Below are 22,225 nucleotides of genomic sequence, written 5' to 3'. Positions count from 1 at the left end.
GTGGCGCTCCAGCGTTGTGTAATCAGATTGTACAGAGGGGGGATTAGCAGGGCGACTTACTCACTCAGCCGGGGAGAAGCGAAGCGATGCGTACGTGACGCTTCTAAATGGGTGCGCGGCTCAGCGGGGGGGGGGTTCCCTGTTGTGTTGTCTGTCACTTCTTTACAGCTAGCAAAGTATTGTTGAAGCGCAATGAGCCTCTCACTGCTCCTGTATACCATCACTTATTTAGACTCTTCTCAACTCCTACCCTCTCCTCTCCTCGCCTCTCCTCGCCTCTCCTCTCCTCTCCTCTCCTCTCCTCTCCTCTCCTCTCCCCTCCTCTCCTCTCCTCTCCTCTCCTCTCCTCTCCTCGCCTCTCCTCTCCTCTCCTCTCCTCTCCTCTCCTCGCCTCTCCTCTCCTCTCCTCTCCTCTCCTCTCCTCTCCTCTCCTCTCCTATACTCCTACCCTCTCCTCTCCTCTCCTCTCCTCTCCTCTCCTCTCCTCTCCTCTCCTCTCCTCTCCTCTCCTTTCCTCTCCTCTCCTCGCCTATGCTCTTCTCCTCTCCTCTCCTCTCCTCTCCTCTCCTCTCCTCTCCTCTCCTCTCCTCTCCTCTCCTCTCCTCTCCTCTCCTCTCCTCTCCTACTATGCTCCCCCCTCCTCCCTCTTCTGTCCTATCCTTCCCTCCCCTCCCCTTCTACACCCCACCCTTTCTTCCCCTCTCCCTCCCCCTCCCCAGGTACTGGGACCCGGGTCCCAGGGCAGACCCGATGGAGGACCAGAGGTACATCTGGGGGGGCTTCTCCTACCTGCAGGACATGATAGAGCACGGCATCCTCAGGCTCCACACGGGCAACGACTGGCCCCTAGGGGTCTACATCCAGCAGATGCCCTACCCGTGCTACGTCGACGACCTGTGAGTTGGTCCGACGCCCAATAGAAGTGCACCGCATGGTTGGATGAATGCCTTTTTTTTTTTTTATGTTGTTTTGTTGTCGCTGATAAAGGTATACATTCTGAAACTAAAAGTACACCGGTCGTAAATGTGTAACGAAAACAAGATTCTGGTGCAACCCTCAATGCCCACGCCCTCCTTCTCCATTTCATTGAGCACAAGCACTTTGCTGACAGAAACCTTTTTTTTTTGCAATTTCATCATGGTTTCGGGGATCAACCGAAGTGCTGTGCTGCATGATGATCTATGAGCAGTGCCAGCAAAACACGAGGCCACAATAACAAAGGGAATGGATATGTACAAACATTATCAACACAACAACAAGAATCAACTTGAGGCCACACAATGTTATTGCTGCTTATGTTTTTATTTAAATGGTGGTATTGTCCCCTTATACTTATCGGTTATATATTCTTTAAAGACTTGCCATTTGTCCAAGAAAAGTCATACATTTTTGTCTGATTAGTCTTCTATTGACCACGGCTGGTTTATTCAGAGGCAGAGATCAGCTGAAGATTCCTGTGGGTAATCAGTTGGATGAAATCTAACATATTCACTCACATTGTGCTTCCTGACAGCAGATAAATCAACTCATTGAACCGGACACAAAGCATTTAGAAAAGGCATCACGGCATACACTTTTACTCACAGTGACTTACAATTAGAGCATTTGTCATCAACGCAGAGTAGACAAATGCACTGTACAAAGCAGGCTAAGCCAAGAAAGCCTTCCATGTGAGAAACGATTGAGTGATTCACACAAAACAAACTTGGCAGACACCTTGGCAGACATCCGTGTGGAAACAGCCAAAGTTGTTAAGATACAATAAGATGTTACTTTATTAATCCCTCAGTAGATGTTTGGCTTTGGCACCGGGCCTGTTTACCTGGGGGAATGCGGAGTGATTACACATATACTGAATTCAGAGCTCTTCAATGGAAAGTTTGGATGAATAAATATGCTAGGATGATGACATACTGCTGGGGAAATCTGCTCTATTGGCCTGTCTGAGCGTTTATCCGGGATGATTGGTTTGGCCATGACATTGTTCCACTGAATTTTGTATTTGGCAAGCAGTCGGTCTGTTTTCGGAAAGGAGGAAATGGGGACTCTTCTATCACTTGGGGTGTTTTCTCAGCCGTCAACACCTGATGTCGGACAATAGGTTGGGCGTTTGTAACACAGCCTGCCAACATACTAGGGCTTGAAACGCATAATGTATTGAGACAAAGCCATCGATTCTGCTGTGCGATCAGAATGGATTCGTTTCAACTTTGACCCAGACAACCGGGTCGAAGTTGAAGTTGTATGAACCCTGCGCGCTCTTCAAGGTTGACAATCCAAGCTGTCCGCAACACCAAGGGGCGCCTTGGTCTGGTTCCTTCGACGTTCACCCCCTCAGGATTACATTGGCCTCGGGGCTCCTCACACTAACGTTGTGAGCCCCTGGCGACCCCCACATGACAGAGGGTTTGTTATCTGTCATGTGGGGGGTCATGGATGGATGTCATGATTGCTGCTGTCTATATGTTTTTATATGTATTTCTGTGGTATAGGTGGGAAGAGGGTTTATCTGTTGTATATGTGGGAAGAGAGTTTATTTGTTATCGGTGTGCTACACAGTGTTGCTACACTGTGTTGTGCCTTTTTAAACGTATGCTGCCCTGAAACCAACTTGACTGTGTGAAAACCATTATCCCCGTGGGGCCATTAAAGAACCCAACTAACTGACTAACTCCCGCGTTGACCCTCTGTTCCCCCCGTCTCCCCTCCAGCTTCATGATCACACTGAACCGATGCTTCCCCATCTTCATGGTGCTGGCCTGGATCTACTCGGTGTCCATGACGGTGAAGAGCATCGTGCTGGAGAAGGAGCTCCGCCTCCGCGAGACCCTGAAGGCCATGGGCGTGGCCAACGGGGTCATCTGGTACACCTGGTTCATCGACAGCTTCATCATGATGACCGCCAGCACTGCGCTGCTCACCACCATCATCATGGTGAGAGGGGGAGGAGGGTGGTGGTGGTGGTGGGGGGGGGGGGGGTAGGGGGGTATTTGGTCATGGTGGTATTTGGCGGGATAGAGAGATGGGAGTATGAAGTACATTGCAGGTGTGATGTTGCCGTCTTTGCGTGTGTGCAATGGTGCCCTCTGCTGGAATATGTGTTTACTGCAGCTTTTGAATGAATCCGACTGAATGAATGAATCCACTTTATTTTTGGAGGTGTGGTGCTTGTTTCCTCCTCCCTGACCTTGGCATGCTGATCAGAGCGTTGAACCAAGCCTTGTCTTGGTTTACATAAGATAACCAAACCTGGTGAATATTTACAAAGTACACAACAATCATGTGTTTTGTGGAGTCAATCGATGATGTCTCCTCTCCCTTCCTCTCCTCACTTCTCCTCCATTTTTCTCTGTCCTCCTCTCCTGAACCCTGTCTCCTCTCCTTACCTCTCCTCTTCCCTCCTCTCCTCTCCTCTCCTGTCCCCCGCCTCCTCTCCTTTGTCCTCCTCTCCAGAACCCTGTCTCCTCTCCTTACCTCTCCTCTTCTCTCCTCCTCTCCTGTCCCCCGTCTCCTCTCCTCTCCTCTCCTCTCCTCTCCTCTCCTCTCCTCTCCTCTCCTTACCTCTCCTCTCCTCTCCTCACCTCACCTCTCCTCTCCTCTCCTCTCCTCTCCTCTCCTCTCCTCTCCTTACCTCTCCTCTCCTCTCCTCTCCTCTCCTGTCTCCCCACCTCCCCACCCACTCCCAGCCATTAAAAGTGAATATCACCGAGCACATGAATTACCTCAATGTTCTTGAAGACTCACCGCGCGACATCGTCGGCCTCATGTGATGCGCCCCCCCCCCCTCTCTCCTCGGCCCTTCCTAGGGCGGCAAGGTGCTGAACTACAGCGACCCCCTGCTGGTGTTCCTCTTCCTGCTGACCTTCACGCTGGCCACCATCATGCAGTGCTTCCTGCTCAGCGTCTTCTTCAACAAGGCCAACCTGGCGGCGGCCTGCAGCGGCATCATCTACTTCACCCTCTACCTGCCCCACCTGCTGTGCTCCGCCTGGCAGGACCGCATCACCCGCCCCATGAAGCTGGCCGCCGTAAGCCCTCGGACGCCCGCCCCCCCCCCCCACCGCCACGGCCCATCCCCTCGTGGTTGAGTGTGTGTGTGTGTGTGTGTGTGTGTGTGGGTGTGTGTGGGTGGCTGGGTGGGGCTGGATGTGGGTGTGGGTGTGGGTGTGTGTGTGTGTGTGTGTGTGTGTGTGTGTGTGTGTGTGTGTGTGTGTGTGTGTGTGTGTGTGTGTGTGTGTGTGTGTGTGTGTGTGTGTGTGTGTGTGTGTGTGTGTGTGTATGCATGTGACTATGCACGTGTTCCTTGTAAGTTTGTTAGTGTTTGTGTGTGTGTGTGTGTGCACGTGTTCCTTGTATGTTTGTTAGTGTTTGTGTTTGTGTGTGTGTGTGCACGTGTTCCTTGTATGTTTGTTAGTGTTTGTGTTTGTGTGTGTGTGTGCACGTGTTCCTTGTATGTTTGTTAGTGTTTGTGTTTGTGTGTGTGTGTGCACGTGTTCCTTGTATGTTTGTTAATGTGTCTGTGTGTTTGTGTGTGTGTGCACGTGAATGCATGTGTTCCTTGTAAGTTTGTTAGTGTGTGTGTTTGTGTGTAATGTATGCACGTGTTCCGTGTAAGTTTGTTAGTGTGTGTGTGTGTGTTTGTCTGTATCCGTGTATGCTTGTTTGTGTTTGTTTCCTGTGTGTTCACTATCCATGTGCACGCTCACACACCGTCCAACACCCGTGTTACTGTGTGTGTGTGTGTGTGTGTGTGTGTGTGTGTGTGTGTGTGTGTGTGTGTGTGTGTGTGTGTGTGTGTGTGTGTGTGTGTGTGTGTGTGTGTGTGTGTGTGAGAGGGAGAGTAGTGTTAATAGATATATAGAGAAATATAGACACAGAAGATGGATGTCCTCTGCATGTTTGTGTGTGTTTGTGTGTGTGTGCAGCATATGTGTGTATCTTCTTTGCACCAGGTGCGGCGTTGAACACTGGACATGTTCTATAATTCCTATCCATCAACGCACTCACACTCGGTGGCCCCCTTTTCTTCTCTGACCATATCCCGTGCGTGTGGGTAGCCCTGGTGACCCACACTTTGTCCTCTCTGTCTCTGTCACCTCCAGAGTCTCCTGTCCCCTGTGGCCTTCGGCTTCGGGACAGAGTACCTGTCCCGCTACGAGGAGCAGGGCCTGGGCCTGCAGTGGGACAACATCCAGAGCAGCCCCCTAGAGGGGGACTCCTACTCCTTCATGACCTCCGTAGGCATGATGCTGCTGGACGCCGTGCTGTACGGCGCGCTGGCCTGGTACCTCGACAACGTCTTCCCAGGTCCCACCTCTTTGTGTTCATACATTGAAATAAATTACCAAAATGATATGTTTTCGTTTAAAGGTTGTATAATTGATTGTAGGCCGAAACATAAATGATCACATTTATCTGATCTTCCCTCACGATCCGCTGGCTGCCCGCCCAATAAGAAGGCCGTCAAAAAAAAAAAGCGTCTCTGTAGGCAACCTATGCTCCGAGATCACACACAAAAACACAAAATAAATAGTATTCCAACCATTCAATGACAAGGAGTTGGGTGTTTGGGTTTTTGCGCTGCGTTTAACATCGTTTTTACTGGATTCACGAAACGCGGAAGGGAGGGGCGAGCTGGCTCTGTTTGTCTGGCATCTCGCTTCAAATACCAATAGAAGTCAGGTCACCCAACAGTGCTGATACAACCTTTAATGTATTGATATGGTTGTGCAAGAGTTATCTGTGTTTGTTCAATGACTTGTTCTCTTTGTTGTTATGCGTGTCATACATGCATGCATGGATGTTAGTCTGTGTGTGTACATACATGTTGATGGAATTCTGATTTACTTCTGCCGTGCAGGTCAATATGGAATCGGTCGACCGTTCTACTTCCTGTTCCAGCCCTCATACTGGAGCAAACCTGACCCACAGGTCCCAGATACGGCTTATGACAGTAAGCCTCTCTCCCCGGATACAAGTGTTAGGTCTCATTTGACTTTGCATAAATGTCGGGAAGTTTTAAAGTAATCCGATAAAAAAACAAAAGTGATGTCATGGGTAATATGTTCTTTCTTTTACATGCAGAAGTCACCCTGCTAATAGTGAATTCAGCAAAGTGTTTTAGCTGTCAAGTACCGTGAACACGGTGATGTCAAAATCCTGTTTCCTTAATGCCCCCTCAGACTTAAGGGGCATTAAATCTGATAGTCCTCCATGCTAATTTTCCCCATCCCCATCGTTTTTCTCATGTGTCTCATCTAGGGATCAACCTATATGGATTTTTTAGGACCGATCCCGTTTTTTTTTCATCAGCCTTAGCCGATGAGCGATACGCCGATTTTCTTAAACCGATAATTGGAGCTGATAATGGTTTTGCTCCCTCAATTTACATCATAAAAAAAAATACACAATGATAATAAGAAATGTTACAAGTCTCAATTTTGAAAAAGGAACATTTATTGAACTGTCTGTAAATCATGGCGGGAAAAAATATATCTAAAAAATATCTGCGAAAAAAATCGGCCGATAAACGTAAAAAACGCAAATATCTGCCGACCGATATATCGTTGGATCACTAGTCTCATCCCACCCCTCTGTACCCTCCAGTCCCCGAGAGGCCAGAGGCTGAGGCGGCGGCGGGCGAGGAGGAGCAGCAGGAGAAGGATGTGGAGAGCCTGGGCCACCCAGAGACCTTACACTGCAACGGCTCGGCCAGCCGGCACACCTGCAAGCACCAGGACAAGAGGGAGCGGCTGGAGAGGCAGAGGGAGCAGCTCAGACGACAGCAGCAGGAGGAGGAGAACCCGGAGGAGCAGCCGACCGACCAGCAGGGCGGCGCCGGTAAGAGATGCAGGATGGTGGAGGTCCTGGAGGCCTTCCTGTCCCCACTTCCCTTGGCCTGTGTCTGGAATCACTCTGAGTCGTTTTAAGTAGGGCTAAACGATTAATCGAATTCAAACCGCCCGTCGCGCAACAGACTCGAGATCAGTAAGATTCGTATCTATTTCTTTTACGATCTATTCAGAAAAATTGCGTCCTAAATCGCAATCGCGATATCGGTCGAAATAATCGTGATTCGATTATTTCCCGAAATCGTTCAGCCCCAGTTTTAAGTGAATGTGTCTGCTTATTGACTTGGGCCCAATCCCATTTCGACCCCTAACCCCTCCCCCCTTCAATTTACCCCTTCAAAACAAGGGGTAGGGGTAAGGGGTAGAAATGGAATTGGGCCTTAATACCGAGATAGTGAATAGATCCTTGCTAGGATGAAGATATCCTCTCCCATTGTTTCCCCGGTAACGCTGCAGGCCAGCTGTTCTTTGAGCCCGAGCCGGTGGGTCTTGTGAGGGGGGTGCAGATCCAGGACCTGGTCAAGGTGTACAAGGGCTGCTCTCGTCCCGCCGTCGACGGCCTCACCATCGCATTCTACGAGGGCCAGATCACCTCCTTCCTGGGGCACAACGGCGCCGGCAAGACCACCACCATGTGAGCCCGGCAGCCGACGCAGCAGTGTCCTTTAGGACGGTGTCAGCAGAGTCTTATTGGATTCTCACAGTCGATTGATATATATGATACTTACTTTGATCGATTTGTTTCATTTTGTTTTCTGTTGTTAGCCTTTTTCTTGCAAGATCTTGCAATGATACATTTTTATTAGGGCTGGGCAAGTTATATTTTAACGCGAATTGACGCATTAGCGAACGTTCTCTTTTTCTTTTTTTTCCTTTGATTTTTGAAAGGTTTTGCCCACAGAAATTCAACATGCATATCAGAAATCATTTTTGTTTTTAGTTGCACTTACTTTACATTCAATATCTCTTGCAGTTAGTGAGTAACCATTCACAATTTCCTAATCTGTGGTGTTCTGTAAGTTTCATATTCAACCCAGACTGAGTGAGTCAATTTAACTCCCTCAAGATCACTTGGTCTAGTTTTTGCTTATTATGATTCCTCAGTCATTCCATTTGATCACCTCATTTAACTTCAATTGGAGGGGATTTAAATATTAAAATATATATATACCGGTATATATTTTTTTATCTTTGCCCAGCCCTCATTTTTATACATATAATTTCTTCCCTCTCTGACTGGGAGAAATGAAAGATAAATCTGATTTCTTTTTCATGGATTCCTGCCCTCCCCAGGTCCATCCTGACCGGCCTCTACCCCCCCACCTCGGGCACGGCCTTCATCAACGGACGGGACATCCGGACGGAGATGGACGAGATCCGGACCTCCCTGGGCATGTGCCCTCAGCACAACATCCTCTACAACCAGTGAGTGCTGGGCATTCGACCTGCCTTCACACCCCAACCAACCCTGTTTATTAGGGGGTCCCACGCTTTCAATGTGGCTAATATGTCTGGAAATATATATTTCAGCCTTTAACAAGTTTGATTATGGTATTATCTTCAATCATGAGCAGGGCAATTGTGACTGAACATTTCCTTTGAGATTAATAAATCAATATTTAGGAATTGATCAGTAGAATGCATGGGGATGCTATGGATTGTGTAAGATGTTTGTTTTTTCCTCCAAAGACAAGTATGATAGTGCATTGTTAGTTTGAGTGGGTGAGGCGACACTTTCTTCCCATACACATACACAGACCCACACCCACTATCTCAAGCACTTGACACGCCCCATATAAATATAATGAATTTCTATCCTTATGATTGAATCTCCTCCACTCTGGGTTAAACCCTGACCATCGTTCGGTATTCGGTACGCTCCCCACCGGTGTTCTGAGTCCCTGCGCGTGGGCGGGCACGGCGTCCTAACCCCCCTCTTGGGTCGGCTTAGCTCAGGAGGTAGAGCGGTTGTCTTGTAACCGAAAGGTTGCTAGTTCGATCCCCAGCACCTCCTAGCTGAGTGTTGATGCTTCCCTGAGCGAGACACTTAACCCTAACTGCTCCTGACGAGCTGGCTGTCACCTTGCATGGTTGACTCTGCCGTCGGTGTGTCAATGTGTGTATTAACCGTTGTAATTCGCTTTGGATAAAAGCGTCTGCTAAATGCCCTGATTGTAGTTGTAATTGTAACCCTGTCCCCTGCTGTGCAGCCTCACCGTGGAGGAGCACATCCTGTTCTACTCCATGCTGAAGGGCCGCTCCCAGGACGAGGCGCAGGCGGAGGTGGAGAGCATGCTGGAGGACCTGGAGCTGCCCCACAAGCGGGACGACGAGGCCCAGGACCTCTCGGGTAAGAACCGCCGGCTCCGCCGCCAGCCCGTATAGCTTTCACTGTGTTGGTATTCAGGAACGGACTTTGGGGAAGAATTAATTTTTTCTCTTGGATGAACGTTTTAATGCCGCTGCTTCTGAAAGGGATTGATCACAGAAATAAAAGTCTTCGTACAATTCTTTGAGCCAGCAATTTTGTATATTTATGAACCTTGTTATTATTCCCCTGACAAAAAAATTATAATAATCTTGGTTAAATTCTTTCAGCCAGCAATTATGTATATTTATGTAGCTTGTTATTATTCCTCTGATATATATTTTTTATCATACTCTTGTTAAAATTCTTTCAGCCAACAATTATGTATATTTATGTAGCTTGTTATTATTCCTCAGATAATTTATTTATTATAATAATCTTCGTAAAATTCTATCAGTTAGAAATTATGTATATTTTTGTAGCTTGCTATTGTTCTCTCTGATAATTAAATGATTAAATTGCACATGTTTGACAACTGCTAAAGGAAATGAACAATTATTTATTCCACTCTGTTTAATTATTAGAACATAAATTAACCCAGACAATGTTTTTGTTCAAAATTCATTGTATACGACGTAGACGTTTTCTCTTGTGTGCTCTGGACTCATTTACACTTCGCACAACTTATGTATGGTCTGTAATTTCCTGTCTTTGAAACTTGCACAGGCGGTATGCAGAGGAAGCTGTCTGTTGCCATGGCGTTTGTTGGAGGGTCCAAGATAGTGATCCTGGATGAGCCCACGTCGGGGGTGGACCCCTACTCAAGACGCTCCATCTGGGAACTGCTGCTCAAGTACCGAAATGGTGAGAGACGTACCAGACAGTTCCTCTTCCCAAGTGTTCAGAGTGTACAGTATCTTATCTCATGTGTTCGTTGTCCATGAAAGATGAACAAATTCATTGCATGAAATAAATGAATAATGTTATATCAACTCATATTGATAATATAATATGATTTAATTAAACTTGATATCAACATAATTAAGACAATTCAAATAAAAAGGAAAACTGAATTCTTCTTCTTACCATTTAACTAAATCCGTCAATTTTGGTTTTGAGGGCTTTCACGCTGTATAATCTAGTTTTGCTCTTGGTTCTTTAACAATGGGCGATGGTAGTCAAACAAATACATCAGAACCGTGAGAGTCAATCAAAACCCTATTTATATAAAGCAACGTCGGGCGAGCGATAATTACTGATTTAATGTGAGCAAATGTTGGATCAAGATTCACGGTTATCACATCACAAATGTAATCCAAGAATAAAGGAGGGAGGGAAGTGTGTTATGTGTTACGTGCGAACTTCCTCTGGACTCCAGACAACCAATCTCCTGGGGTGGTTGGATATTTGCTTTCATTTTGGACTAAATTAAATAGTGTTTAATTTAGTCTCATGATACTGATGTATTTATTTGACTACTATTGGCCATTGCTACAGAACCAACAGCAAAAATAGATTATTACAGCTTTAATGCCCTCAAAACCCAAATTGACTGCTTTACTTATGGTTAGAAGAGGAATTCAGTTTTTTCAGTTGTATTCTTGTGTATTAAATTTGAATAGTAATACTTAGATTTATATAAAGTTAAATTACATTACATTATATTAAGTTAAGTTATCCTTTATTGTCCCTTTTCGGGGAAATTATTTCTCTGCTTTGGACCCTTCCGGGATGTGGTGAACACATACACACTTGCATACACATAAGCACTTCTGAATATTAGACAAATCGCTATATAACGTTATATTCATCACACCGCCGTCCACAGGCCGCACGGTGATCCTGTCCACGCACCACATGGACGAGGCCGACCTGCTGAGCGACCGCGTGGCCATCCTGTCCCAGGGCCGGCTCCACTGCTGCGGCTCCCCGCTCTTCCTCAAGAACTACTTTGGCGTGGGCTTCTACCTCACGCTGGTGCGCCGCATGAGGGACCTCCGGCGGAAGGAGGTGAGCTCCCTGGGCCGGCGCTTCCCCCGTTCATGGAGCCCGTTGTTCACGCGGCGGCTGGGAATTGCGGTGCGGTCGGCTGGAAGCGTTTGATTTGTGTTGGTCTATCCATTTATTGAATTGAGGAAGGTAGCTGTCAAGAATTTTTATTGAACATTTTTATTGAGTTTTTGCTCTATACATAGAAATCGATAGCAAAAAGCAAAACCCATATGTAGTCCTAAACGCCGCCACAAGGGGGCACTGGGACATTGTTTTTCACTTTTCCTGAGATACTATATGTATATGTTTCTGTGTTCTTCTGTCTACCATTAAATAATTGTTGAAATGCTTATTTTATTTTTATTGTTTCTCTATCTTATTCCATTATTGTATTGTGCTAAGCTCATCTAAAGGTGTACCTTGTTGTTCCTTCTCCTTGCCTCCTGTGCTGGTCAGAACGACTGTGACTGTGCGTCAGATTGCTCGTGTGCTTGCTCCCTCTGCACCAAGTATAAGGATGACTCCCAGAACCTCTCCCAGCACATAGACAGAGCCCTGGACGGTGAGTGTGTGTTTACAGTTTACTACTTAGTGAGTCATTTCGCAGGGAATTTGTTCCAAAGTAACTTTGAGGTAGTGGTCATGCAGCTCAATCAAGGATACCTACAGGCAGTGGACATGGGGGATGCATGCCCCTTGTTGCTGGTTGTCAAACAACCTCGACACTACGCTTTTGTTACACCCTAACTTCTTACTACGACTCAATGCATACACTTGCAGTTTGACTCTGTTAATTTAAAAAGGACCATTAATTTTCTAATTTCTCTCTCTAAAGATTATCAGTCGTTATGCGAATCAATTTTTTTTCTGACCCACCGTCCTACTTCATACTACTCCCTCTCTGATCCTCTTCCTCCACCTATTCTTCTTCAAAATCCTCCTCTACTTCCTGCTCCTCTTCTACCGCCACCTTCTTCGTCGTCATCGTCTATCTCCACATCCTCCTCGTCCTCTTCCCCCACCAGGGGACATCGACAGCATCACCAGCCTGATCCACCACCACGTCCCGGAGGCCAAGCTGATCGAGAGCATCGGCCAGGAGCTCACCTACCTACTGCCCAGCAAGGGCTTCAAGCACCGGGCGTATGCCAGCCTCTTCCGGGAGCTGGAGGAGACCCTGGGAGACATGGGCCTCAGCAGCTTCGGCATCTCTGACACCTCGCTGGAGGAGGTAGAGTAGGGAGGGGACATTATTCATGTTTGATTGCATTGGTTTTGGTTTGGTAATATCTTCATTTTATGTTTTGTAATTGCTATGTATAGGAACAACACAATTAGGAGTTGGTATGATAATTACAATTGGCAATGTTTTATGTCTTCTGGCGTTTGAGCAACAGAATATGATGTCAGGTTATACGTTTAGAAATACCAATGAATAGGTTTTATGTATAGATGGAAAGCTTCTGGGGGCATTTTGTCCTGTGATGTCATAAACGTCACTCCTGTGGACCTCGCTAGGCTTGGCTATCTCCATCCTTCTCCTATTCATTTGTTGCCAGGTGGTTGCTTATGTTCCAAACTTGTCACAAAATATGAGACATATTAGAATGTTGTTTCCTTGGGTTCTTGAGCAACGAGAGGTAATCTGATTAGGTATAATTCTTCTTTCCTAGATATTCATAAAGGTCACTTCGGACGGAGAGGCAGCGAGCAACGGAAAGACTCCTGGTAAATACTGATGATAATCCCTCCCCTTTTTACCTGTTGAACCTTCAGTACAATGCGTTTCTCCTTTGTGTGTCCTGATTTTGGATTTTGTATGTTGTGAAATATTGTGTGTCCACCGTATCCGTGTTTAGCCTCAATGTGTTCATCCTTGTATCGGTGCTGTTTGGTGTCTGTGTTAAACCTTTAGTTTTGTCTGTGATGTGTTTCTCGTGTCTGTACCTGGGTGCTTCGACCTCTAGAGCAGTGGATGTTACGTCAACGGAAGAGTAGCAACAAATGTGCTGCAGAGGTCGTGGAAGGTCAGAGAGACTAGACTATATATAGCAACTCATAAAAAGCCTGCTTGCTTTGCCGGAATCTCCTGAGACATTTGCTGTAAACTACTGCTACTATCTACCTGACAGCTTTGCAAAGGAGAGAATTTAAAACCAGCGATTGCTTGCTGCTCTTTATGGATACACATTTACTGTGGAGCAACTACACCCTATCCCGTTCGTTAGTGGATTAAGAGGATTAAAATATTAGCTACGCTTAACAGAGATTTAAAACTTATCCATGGTCCACATGGGCTTGGATTAGTTCTGAACACAGATTTGCATCAGATCCTGACAATTCTTCAAAGAAATGATTAGCATGGCTGCCTTAGTCTTAGCTAGCCACAACACTCCCACACATAGTTAAGTGTATCCTCACTCCTTTATGTTTCACTTTCAATCCTTTACTCCGATTGGAACCCTTCGATGCTCATTGTGATCTGTATTGATTGACTGCTGCAGAAGCCAATGGGGAGGCTCAGGACAACGGGGGCTCCTGCGGGCCCTCTGACAGCAACGAGGGGCGGGGCTCCAGACAGGTGAAAGGCTGCAGGCTGGTCCTGAAGCAGTTCCATGCCCTGCTGGTGAAGAGGTTCCACCATGCCGTGCGCTGTAAGAAGGACTTCCTGGCACAGGTAGGAAAAGCTAGTGATGATGATACAGTAAGTGACTGAGTTCACGCCGGATAGAACCTGTAGCCTTTGTGTCAGTTTTATGGTTGATTATGTTGTTGTAGAATAAGGATTGCAAGGAACGTATTTGCCTTTTTGCAATTCTATGGATAACCTTACATAGTTAGAAAGAATGATTGCAAGAGGTTTTTATTAAAACTTGTTAAGTGTTTTCATTTGAGTAAGTATTTATGAATATTGGTTTAAAAGGAGTGGGTGTTGCAACTTGATGAATGCCAATTACTAGATGTATGAGAACAAGAAGGAAGTGCAGGTTCAGGTACATGGATAGCTGTGACGGTAGGGAGGGTGTAATCTGCAGTGTTTTGGTCCCCCCCTGTACCAGGTGGTCCTCCCAGCCAGCTTTGTGCTGATAGCGTTGGTCTTCACCACCATCGTACCCCCGTTCGGAGAGTACCCGGGACTCACCCTCAGCCCCTGGCTGTACGGAGAGCAGTTCACCTTCTTCAGGTTGGACCCCCAGGCACACACCTGCCCCCCAGGCACACACCAGACCCCTGGGAAACAAGTCCAACATCCAAAACACATCTGGCATCGAAACACGCATCCAACCCCCCTAAGCACATATCCTGATCCCTACAACCCACCTGGCCCCCAGAAGACACGTCATGACCCCCATAACACCGAGCCTGCGCCCAAAGGCACACATCCGGATTGTAATGACACCCCTTGTTCAATTCAATGTCCTTTTAGGATTTGTCTTGAGGTACAGTGTGTAGATAACATTTTGAGTTCAGATTTTATTCAATCAATCAATTATTTGGTTTTAATCTGATTCATTTTTGAGTCGAGTCCATTCTATTAAATAATTTAATCATCAAGCTTATTCCCCAAACATTACACACACATGAAATCAATTGTTTTTATCCAACCTGTATTTCAGCCCGTTGTTGCCCTGTCTCCTCCTGTTGTTGTTGTTGTTTATTGTAGTAATGAGCGGCCGTTCGATCCCAAGATGAAGCGCTTCACAGAGAGCATGCTGGCTAGCCCGGGGCTGGGCACTCGCTGCCTGGAGGGAGAGCCTCTCAGGTGGGTGACCCCCGCCTGACACCACCGCACCTTTACTGATCCCCGCCGCAGGTCCTGCTAAGACCCGCCCACACTGCCCAGAGTCCAGCTGGGATTGGCTGGCGAGGGGAGGTTACAAATGGTTAAGTTATAGGTGTTTAGGTATTAGGTAGGTATTAGGTGAGAGACGGTAAAGTTTCGAATTAAGGTGACATATCATTAAGTGTAGTATTAGGTTAAAGACGTTTATGTTAGGTATTAGCCAGGTCATGGTTAAGTTACTAGGTAAGACATCATTAAGTGTAGCGTTAGGTGAGAGACATTTATGTTAGGTATTAGGTCATGGTTAAGTTACTAGGTAAGACATCATTAAGTGTAGCGTTAGGTGAGAGACGTTTATGTTAGGTATAAGGTCATGGTTAAGTTACTAGGTAAGACATCATTAAGTGTAGCGTTAGGTGAGAGACGTTTATGTTAGGTATTAGGTCATGGTTAAGTTACTAGGTTAGACATCATCTAGTTTAGAGTAAGGTAACAGTTGGTTATGGTGAGTAAACAGTGTCTCGCCAGCCCATCACCGATCAATTCTGAACAGCCTTGGCGGGTCTCACCAGGAAGGGCAGGCGGATCCATAATCACGTGGGAGCACCTCACTTATCTATGTTCAGATTCTCCATATATATATGAGCACATTATAATATGAGCAATACATCCATGACACGCTCAACACAAAGACGCTCAAAGACACATAAATCGTCCATCATCTTAATGAGTTAAGATACAGATCTATACATCCCATCCATTCATAAACTGACAAATTAAATGAACTGTTTCCAATGTGTCCCATTATTTCCTAATCTCCTTCGTCCGCTCCGATCTCGCAGTTCTAATCCCGTGGGAGCACCACATATGCACCTCGCTTATCTATGTTCTGCGCTTCCATATCATATATATATATACGAACACATTACAATAATAATACAATAATAACAATAATAAATCCATGATACGCTCAACACAGGCTCGAAGACACTTCAAATAAATCGTACATCATTTTAAATTTAGATACAGATCTATACATCCCATCCCATCATAAACCGATGAAGCGATAACCGATTCCGATGTGTCCCATTCTTTCCGATCCCCTTCTTCATTCCGATCTCTCGCTACCCAGCATGCCGTGCGGCGACACCTCGGCGTGGGCCTACCCGGCCGTCTCCCCGTTGGTCAGCAACATCCTGCTGAGCCCCGAGTGGCACGAGGGGAACCCCTCCCCGACCTGCCAGTGCAGCGAGGGCAAGAGGCTGACCATGATGCCCACGTGTCCCCTGGGGGCCGGGGGCACGCCCCCCCGCCAACGCAGGGAGGCCACGGGGGACGTCCTGCTGGACCTGACCGGGCACAACATATCAGACTACCTGGTCAAGACCTACCCCGGCCTCATCCGAACCAGGCGGGTGGCGGCGCCTTACTGTGTTTGGTGTACAGTGCGTGTCTGCACATGGGTCATTGTTTCATTGTGCGCTTTGAGTGCGACAAAATTTAATTCATTGTTAGAATTTATTATTGTGTACCTGGTCATGAAGATGTACATTCAAATGTACCATATGTGTGTTTATTTTATGTACTTATTTTATTGTGATGATCAAAAAGATATCACTTGAACAGGATATTACCTTTACATTTGTCGCTTTAGTGCTGAACGTTGCCTTTTGCAACGTCACAATATGGTCGATTGATTTGAAAATGGGGGATATATGAATCTGTGTTCTTCTCTATTGCTCTCTCTCGCTCTTGCTCTTGCACTCACCATCGCTCTCTGTCTGTGTCTGTGTGTTATGGGTGGCATGATTGTGATTGTTTAACTGTTATGTTTTCACAGTTTGAAGAGCAAGTACTGGGTGAACGAACAAAGGTAATCATTTAACTGTTTGCACTGTGTCTCCCCCTAGTGGATGTCATACGTACTACTTCTTTAAAACGGGGTTGCCCGATGGTGAGCATAGGTAACCATCCATGTGTCTACAGATACGGAGGTTTGTCCGTTGGTGGACAGCTCCCAATCTTGGACTTGGACCCCACAGAACTTCAGAACACCTTGAAGCAAGTGGGCCGGATGCTGAACATCACAGGGGTACTTGTTCAACAAATAACATCTAAAACACTTCTTATATTAAGCTTAACAAAGAACAAATAATATGTGTGTTGCAGTGTCTCACCTGTACTAGCTATGTAGAACAGACAGTATTTTGTTTACATTTTTAAATAACCCGGTAGCAAGGTCAGGTTTTCATATCCCTTTTTTATTTTTGGGGGGCCGAGATTGAACTCATCACGGCCTCATGATAGTTGAGGGTCTATGGGTCGGGTCTTCAAAGAACACCTCTGAGGCTGAACAGCATCGTTGTTTATGCTCATTTTTAACCATTGCATCTGAAAAGTGTCCGAGTTGGACAATGCATACACTCAAATAAACTTAAATATTTTATTCCTTATGTTTTTTTGCTATTGCTACTTAAAAGACACATTGCATGCGTGTCCTCCTCTCACCTGATGGGGGCGGTGTTTAGCCGTACACGAGCTGCTCCTGGATGATAATTCTAACACGTCAAACCGTACAAATTTGAACGCAATTAATTAAGATACCTTGGTAGGCTAGTAGGCTGTCTTAAGGAGAGGAATCAGGGGGTATTCTCCCCTTAAACAAAACCATCGACTAAAGTAGCTCGTTTGATGACCACAGTTATGTCTTCTTCACAGGGTACCTATTCTAAACGCGCTCTGAAGGATATCGGGCCGTTCCTGCGCTATATGGAGAGTGAATTCAATATAAAGGTGAGTAAACAGGTGTTGGTTGAATTCCTTCTGGTGCTTTCTGGGAGCAAAGGTATGTTATATGTCCCTCTCTGAGGTATTATTAAAAAATAAAAATAAATAAATTGTATTCATATCAATATGTTGATACTTTTGGTACTTGAAAAGAAAAGCGAGAAAAAAACAGCACATTATCCTACACAATGAATACACACCATCCCTGTTCCCGCCCTCATAAGGTGTGGTACAACAACAAGGGCTGGCACGCCATGGCGTCCTTCATGAACGTGGCCAACAACGCCATCCTCAGGGCCTTCCTGCCCTCCTCGGCCAACCCCGTGGAGTACGGCATCACCGCCGTCAACCACCCGCTCAACCTCACCAAGGAGCAGCTGTCCGAGGTCACCGTGTGAGTGGCCCAGGCGCCCTGCGCTCTTATTCTGAAGCCGTGAACTGAGGTTGTTCCTGTATAGACCTCTGACGGTTAAGTCCCGCCTGCGAGGCTCCCAGGTCCCTGGGTCAAATGTCTATGGGAAATAACATGGAGGGGTTTTAGGTGGCGAAGAAGTAAAAGCTGCGTCACGCTTTGAACTGCACACTTTCTCCATCTAGTTTCGACTGTGTTTTTGGATTGTCGATGCCGTTAAAGTATTTAACAATTATTAATTCCCAGTTGGTTGCTGTGTGGGTCGAATTCAACTGAAATTGAAAATAATATTCATATTCATGTTATGAAGTATAACAGTGTGAAAGGTATTCACAAAGGCCAGAGATCCGAGAATGGCAAAGTTATTTACAAAATAACATTCTGGTTTATTTCCATGTTAGAATAGCAAAGAAAGAAAAAGAAAACTTTGACAAAAAAATTGGTTTTGATTATTTTCTAAATCCTCTCTCTCTCTCTCTCTCTCTCTCTCTCTCTCTCTCTCTCTCTCTCTCGCCCAGGCTGACCACGTCGGTGGACGCGGTGGTGGCCATCTGCGTCATCTTCGCCATGTCCTTCATCCCGGCCAGCTTCGTCCTCTACCTCATCCAGGAGCGTGCCACCAAGGCCAAACACCTGCAGTTCGTCAGCGGAGTCAGCCCGCTGGTCTACTGGGTGGCCAACTTCTTCTGGGACCTGGTGAGGCCGTGGAGGAGGGGAATATCATAGGAGTTCGGCGTGCCCTCGTTTTAGTCTGGTTCATTCGGGTTTCCGATGCTCATTGGAGGCATTGGAAATGTCTGAGAATTTGAATATGTATCATGGTTCTTTCCAAAAGATAGTGGTACCACCGTGCTCCCTTCCAGTGATTAAATGTTACATTTCAGAAGAGGGCTCTTGCGACGCGGGCATTTTAGTCGAAGCTGTCATCTTTTTTCATTTTTTAATGCAGAAAAGATTTGCTGAGTCCAAACACCGGGTTTATTTAAATAGGGTTTTAAAGTGCAAAAGTGCTGGGTGGGAAGTGTGGGAGTACGTGGCATTTGGGATCCACTCTGTGTCCCAGTCTGACGAGCTTAAGTCTGAAGCGGGCCTCACCCCAGACGAGCCACGAAGGAGTCGCTTAGAGGTTCTGTGTTTGGTATAACGGGTGGCAATGGATGGCGCTGTTTAGAGCAGGGATGGAACTTATACCCAGGCTGAATGGCGGCGCCGGTGTGACTGCCCCAGTTGGAAACACGACCCAACTCTGTTCCAGTGAAGACACACAGGTTTGAACTATTTCAAGAGCATGTGAAGGAAACACACGCACACTATTCTGGATGACGGATCGCCAGAAAAGGAGAAAGGAAACATTGTAGCTGGAATTTGTTCCCTAATTACCATCCTGTTATTATTAGTAGGTTGAGCTCTTTCATATATTTTGCCCTCATTAAAAAAATTGAAATGATAAATTGGTAGGTGTTGCGTTGTAGGCTGCAGAGTGTGTTTCGCCAATTAATACATGATCCATCACACTCTGACACAACGGTATTACATTTTGGATATAGAAGTCTCTTATTCAATATAAACTGCTAACTTTCAACATGGCGACTCATTCTTGGCATGATTTTTTAGTCGTGATAAGGATTTAGTATGGTCAATTTAAACCCAGTGTGATTCCTGATTGCAATCAGAGAAATCAATCCTGGCAGGGCATGGTGATTGCTAGATATGTATTTTTCTCTATTAAAGCGGTGAATTATGTCCCTGCTGTCCCCAGGTCAACTATTCTCTGAGCACAGCCATGGTCGTGGGCATTTTCATGGCTTTCGACAAAAAGTGCTACACCTCCCCCACCAACCTGCCCGCCCTGATAACACTGCTGCTGTTATACGGGTAACTTCAGTTGTTTATCCCTCTTTATTCTCCAATTTCCACAATATACATTATCTACATAGACAGTAAAAACAAACAAAACGCTGGCAGGGTAAAAACTACAGACTAAGATGACAAGGGAAAGCCTAATTAAATTTGAAAGTTTTATAAAAAAGAAAAAAATCAATAGCATAATTTTTGCGCAGATAAGAGAGGAAAAATAATTAACTCACGCAGAGGAAATGTGAAAATAATGTCTAGAAAATAATTGAATATTGTCTGATCAAAACGTCTGGGGAATAGAAGACAAGGTTGAAGGCCAGTCATGAACTAAGACAGAGTTTCTGATTCCCTTCCCCCCTGTCCCCAGGTGGTCAGTGACCCCCATGATGTACCCCATGTCCTACGTGTTCAGTGTGCCCAGCACGGCCTACGTCTCGCTCGCCTGCATCAACCTCTTCATCGGCATCAACAGCAGCGCCATCACCTTCATCCTGGAGCTCTTTGAAAACAACAGGGTACCGCTGATGCACTTTAATCCTCCAAACGTATTCGAATGCACTTTGAAGTTTGCAAACAGGAAGTAAAAAATAAATTGCATTCCATTTTCTTTGTACGTTTGTTTTTACTTTTTTGAGTTTGTTCTTGTGCGTGGATGTGGAGAAGTAGGATTATCAGTCGCTTAAAATGATTTATTTCACTGGACAATTCATTGTTTCAATATCAGTTTATACTGACAACTCGATGGAGGTTGTCGGCTAATTCCCCCAAAATATTGGGGTGATTTTTCACTTTAATCCACACATCCACACACACATTTTTCCACACATTGTTTTGGCTTTCATCACTGCAGGTGTGGCCCCTGAGTTTGAAGGCTGCTGTATACACAAGCCTTTCTGGCCTTGTTTGTGCAATACTACAACACTTGTGTCTGTATGTGTGTGGGTCAATATTTATGCATTTATTTGCATTATTTTTTATTTTGCCTTCTTTGACGTAGTCTTTGCTGACATTCAACGAGTGGCTGAAGAAGGTGCTGCTGCTGTTCCCTCACTTTTGCCTGGGCCGGGGGCTCATAGACATGGCCATGAACCAGGCCGTCACCGACGTCTACGCCAGATTCGGTACGAGCTTTATGTTTGGTTACACGATTCTCCCAAGGCTGCCTAGCCTCGTTTAATTTGTTTTGCAGGCACATCAGATTCTAAACTTTGGACAGTTTTGAGGATGCCGAAATCACATGAAATGTTTTGTTTCACCGTCATCGTTCTGCTAGGTCAGGCAATTTATTTTAGAAGCTTTTTTTTGTTGACATTCTCTCTCAGCCTGACAGCAATCGATAAATCAAATGCTCAGACAAAACAAAGGAAGAAAAACGGTATTGGTGGTGGTCCCAGGCCTGTAATAAGACAATCATTTAATTTGGGCATATTTGATTGCCATCCAATCATTTCATGATTGGATGACCAACATTTCAGAACTAATGCGAGAAAACAGAAGTAAAAAAAAAATAAGTCATGGATATTTGGGGAGGGAGTGGCTTTGTAGGAAGGCCTGAAGTGAGAGCAGGGATTATCTTTGTTGGATACTTTCAACATCTGTCTTATTCTGACGGGTATCTCAAATTATTAATCGATAAATCAAATGCTCAGACAAAACAAAGGAAGAAAAACGGTATTGGTGGTGGTCCCAGGCCTGTAATAAGACAATCATTTAATTTGGGCATATGATTTGATTGCCATCCAATCATTTCATGATTGGATGACCAACATTTCAGAACTAATGCGAGAAAACAGAAGTAAAAAAAAAATAAGTCATGGATGTTTGGGGAGGGAGTGGCTTTGTAGGAAGGCCTGAAGTGAGAGCAGGGATTATCTTTGTTGGATACTTTCAACATCTGTCTTATTCTGACGGGTATCTCAAATTATTTACCCAAGCTTTAGTTTTGAACGTTTCTGATCCAGGTAAATATTCCAAAAACCCATCACTGTTTAGATAATATATAAAAATGTGCCCAATTTTAAATAAAGTGAAGATAGCCTTAGAATGTTTTCATTTTGTGCTTTTACTTCTGAACAAACGCCCCCCTCCCCATTTGCCCTCATCCAGGGTACAGAGTATGGCCCAATCCCATTTCTACCCCTTCCCCCTTCCCCTTCCCCCTTCCCCTACCCCTTCCCCTTCCCCCTCCCCCTTGTTTTGAAGGGGTAAGGGGTAGAAATGGGATTGGGCCTATA

At 45.6% G+C, this 22,225-nt stretch overlaps 1 protein-coding gene across 1 annotated transcript in view; it reads left to right on the top strand.

The window, feature by feature from the left end:
* The window catches only part of LOC130387999 (retinal-specific phospholipid-transporting ATPase ABCA4-like), a 52,807-nt gene that overhangs the window by 16,566 nt on the left and 14,016 nt on the right, over positions 1–22,225 (top strand). Inside the window, exons 13-39 of the mRNA XM_056597296.1 lie at positions 720–896; positions 2,712–2,934; positions 3,807–4,028; positions 5,103–5,307; positions 5,861–5,953; positions 6,607–6,840; positions 7,308–7,485; positions 8,145–8,276; positions 9,062–9,201; positions 9,886–10,023; positions 10,988–11,169; positions 11,608–11,713; positions 12,177–12,382; positions 12,825–12,879; positions 13,119–13,178; positions 13,656–13,828; positions 14,211–14,335; positions 14,816–14,914; positions 16,068–16,346; positions 16,776–16,808; positions 16,922–17,027; positions 17,654–17,728; positions 17,947–18,116; positions 18,653–18,830; positions 19,894–20,009; positions 20,359–20,506; positions 20,989–21,112. Coding sequence (XP_056453271.1) covers positions 720–896; positions 2,712–2,934; positions 3,807–4,028; positions 5,103–5,307; positions 5,861–5,953; positions 6,607–6,840; positions 7,308–7,485; positions 8,145–8,276; positions 9,062–9,201; positions 9,886–10,023; positions 10,988–11,169; positions 11,608–11,713; positions 12,177–12,382; positions 12,825–12,879; positions 13,119–13,178; positions 13,656–13,828; positions 14,211–14,335; positions 14,816–14,914; positions 16,068–16,346; positions 16,776–16,808; positions 16,922–17,027; positions 17,654–17,728; positions 17,947–18,116; positions 18,653–18,830; positions 19,894–20,009; positions 20,359–20,506; positions 20,989–21,112 — 3,977 coding nt within the window. The remainder of the gene's footprint in view (positions 1–719; positions 897–2,711; positions 2,935–3,806; positions 4,029–5,102; positions 5,308–5,860; positions 5,954–6,606; positions 6,841–7,307; positions 7,486–8,144; positions 8,277–9,061; positions 9,202–9,885; positions 10,024–10,987; positions 11,170–11,607; positions 11,714–12,176; positions 12,383–12,824; positions 12,880–13,118; positions 13,179–13,655; positions 13,829–14,210; positions 14,336–14,815; positions 14,915–16,067; positions 16,347–16,775; positions 16,809–16,921; positions 17,028–17,653; positions 17,729–17,946; positions 18,117–18,652; positions 18,831–19,893; positions 20,010–20,358; positions 20,507–20,988; positions 21,113–22,225) is intronic.

The sequence above is a fragment of the Gadus chalcogrammus genome, chromosome 8, assembly GCF_026213295.1.
Source record: "Gadus chalcogrammus isolate NIFS_2021 chromosome 8, NIFS_Gcha_1.0, whole genome shotgun sequence".
Lineage (NCBI taxonomy): Eukaryota > Metazoa > Chordata > Actinopteri > Gadiformes > Gadidae > Gadus > Gadus chalcogrammus.
This window is presented reverse-complemented; position numbering and strand designations above follow the sequence as displayed.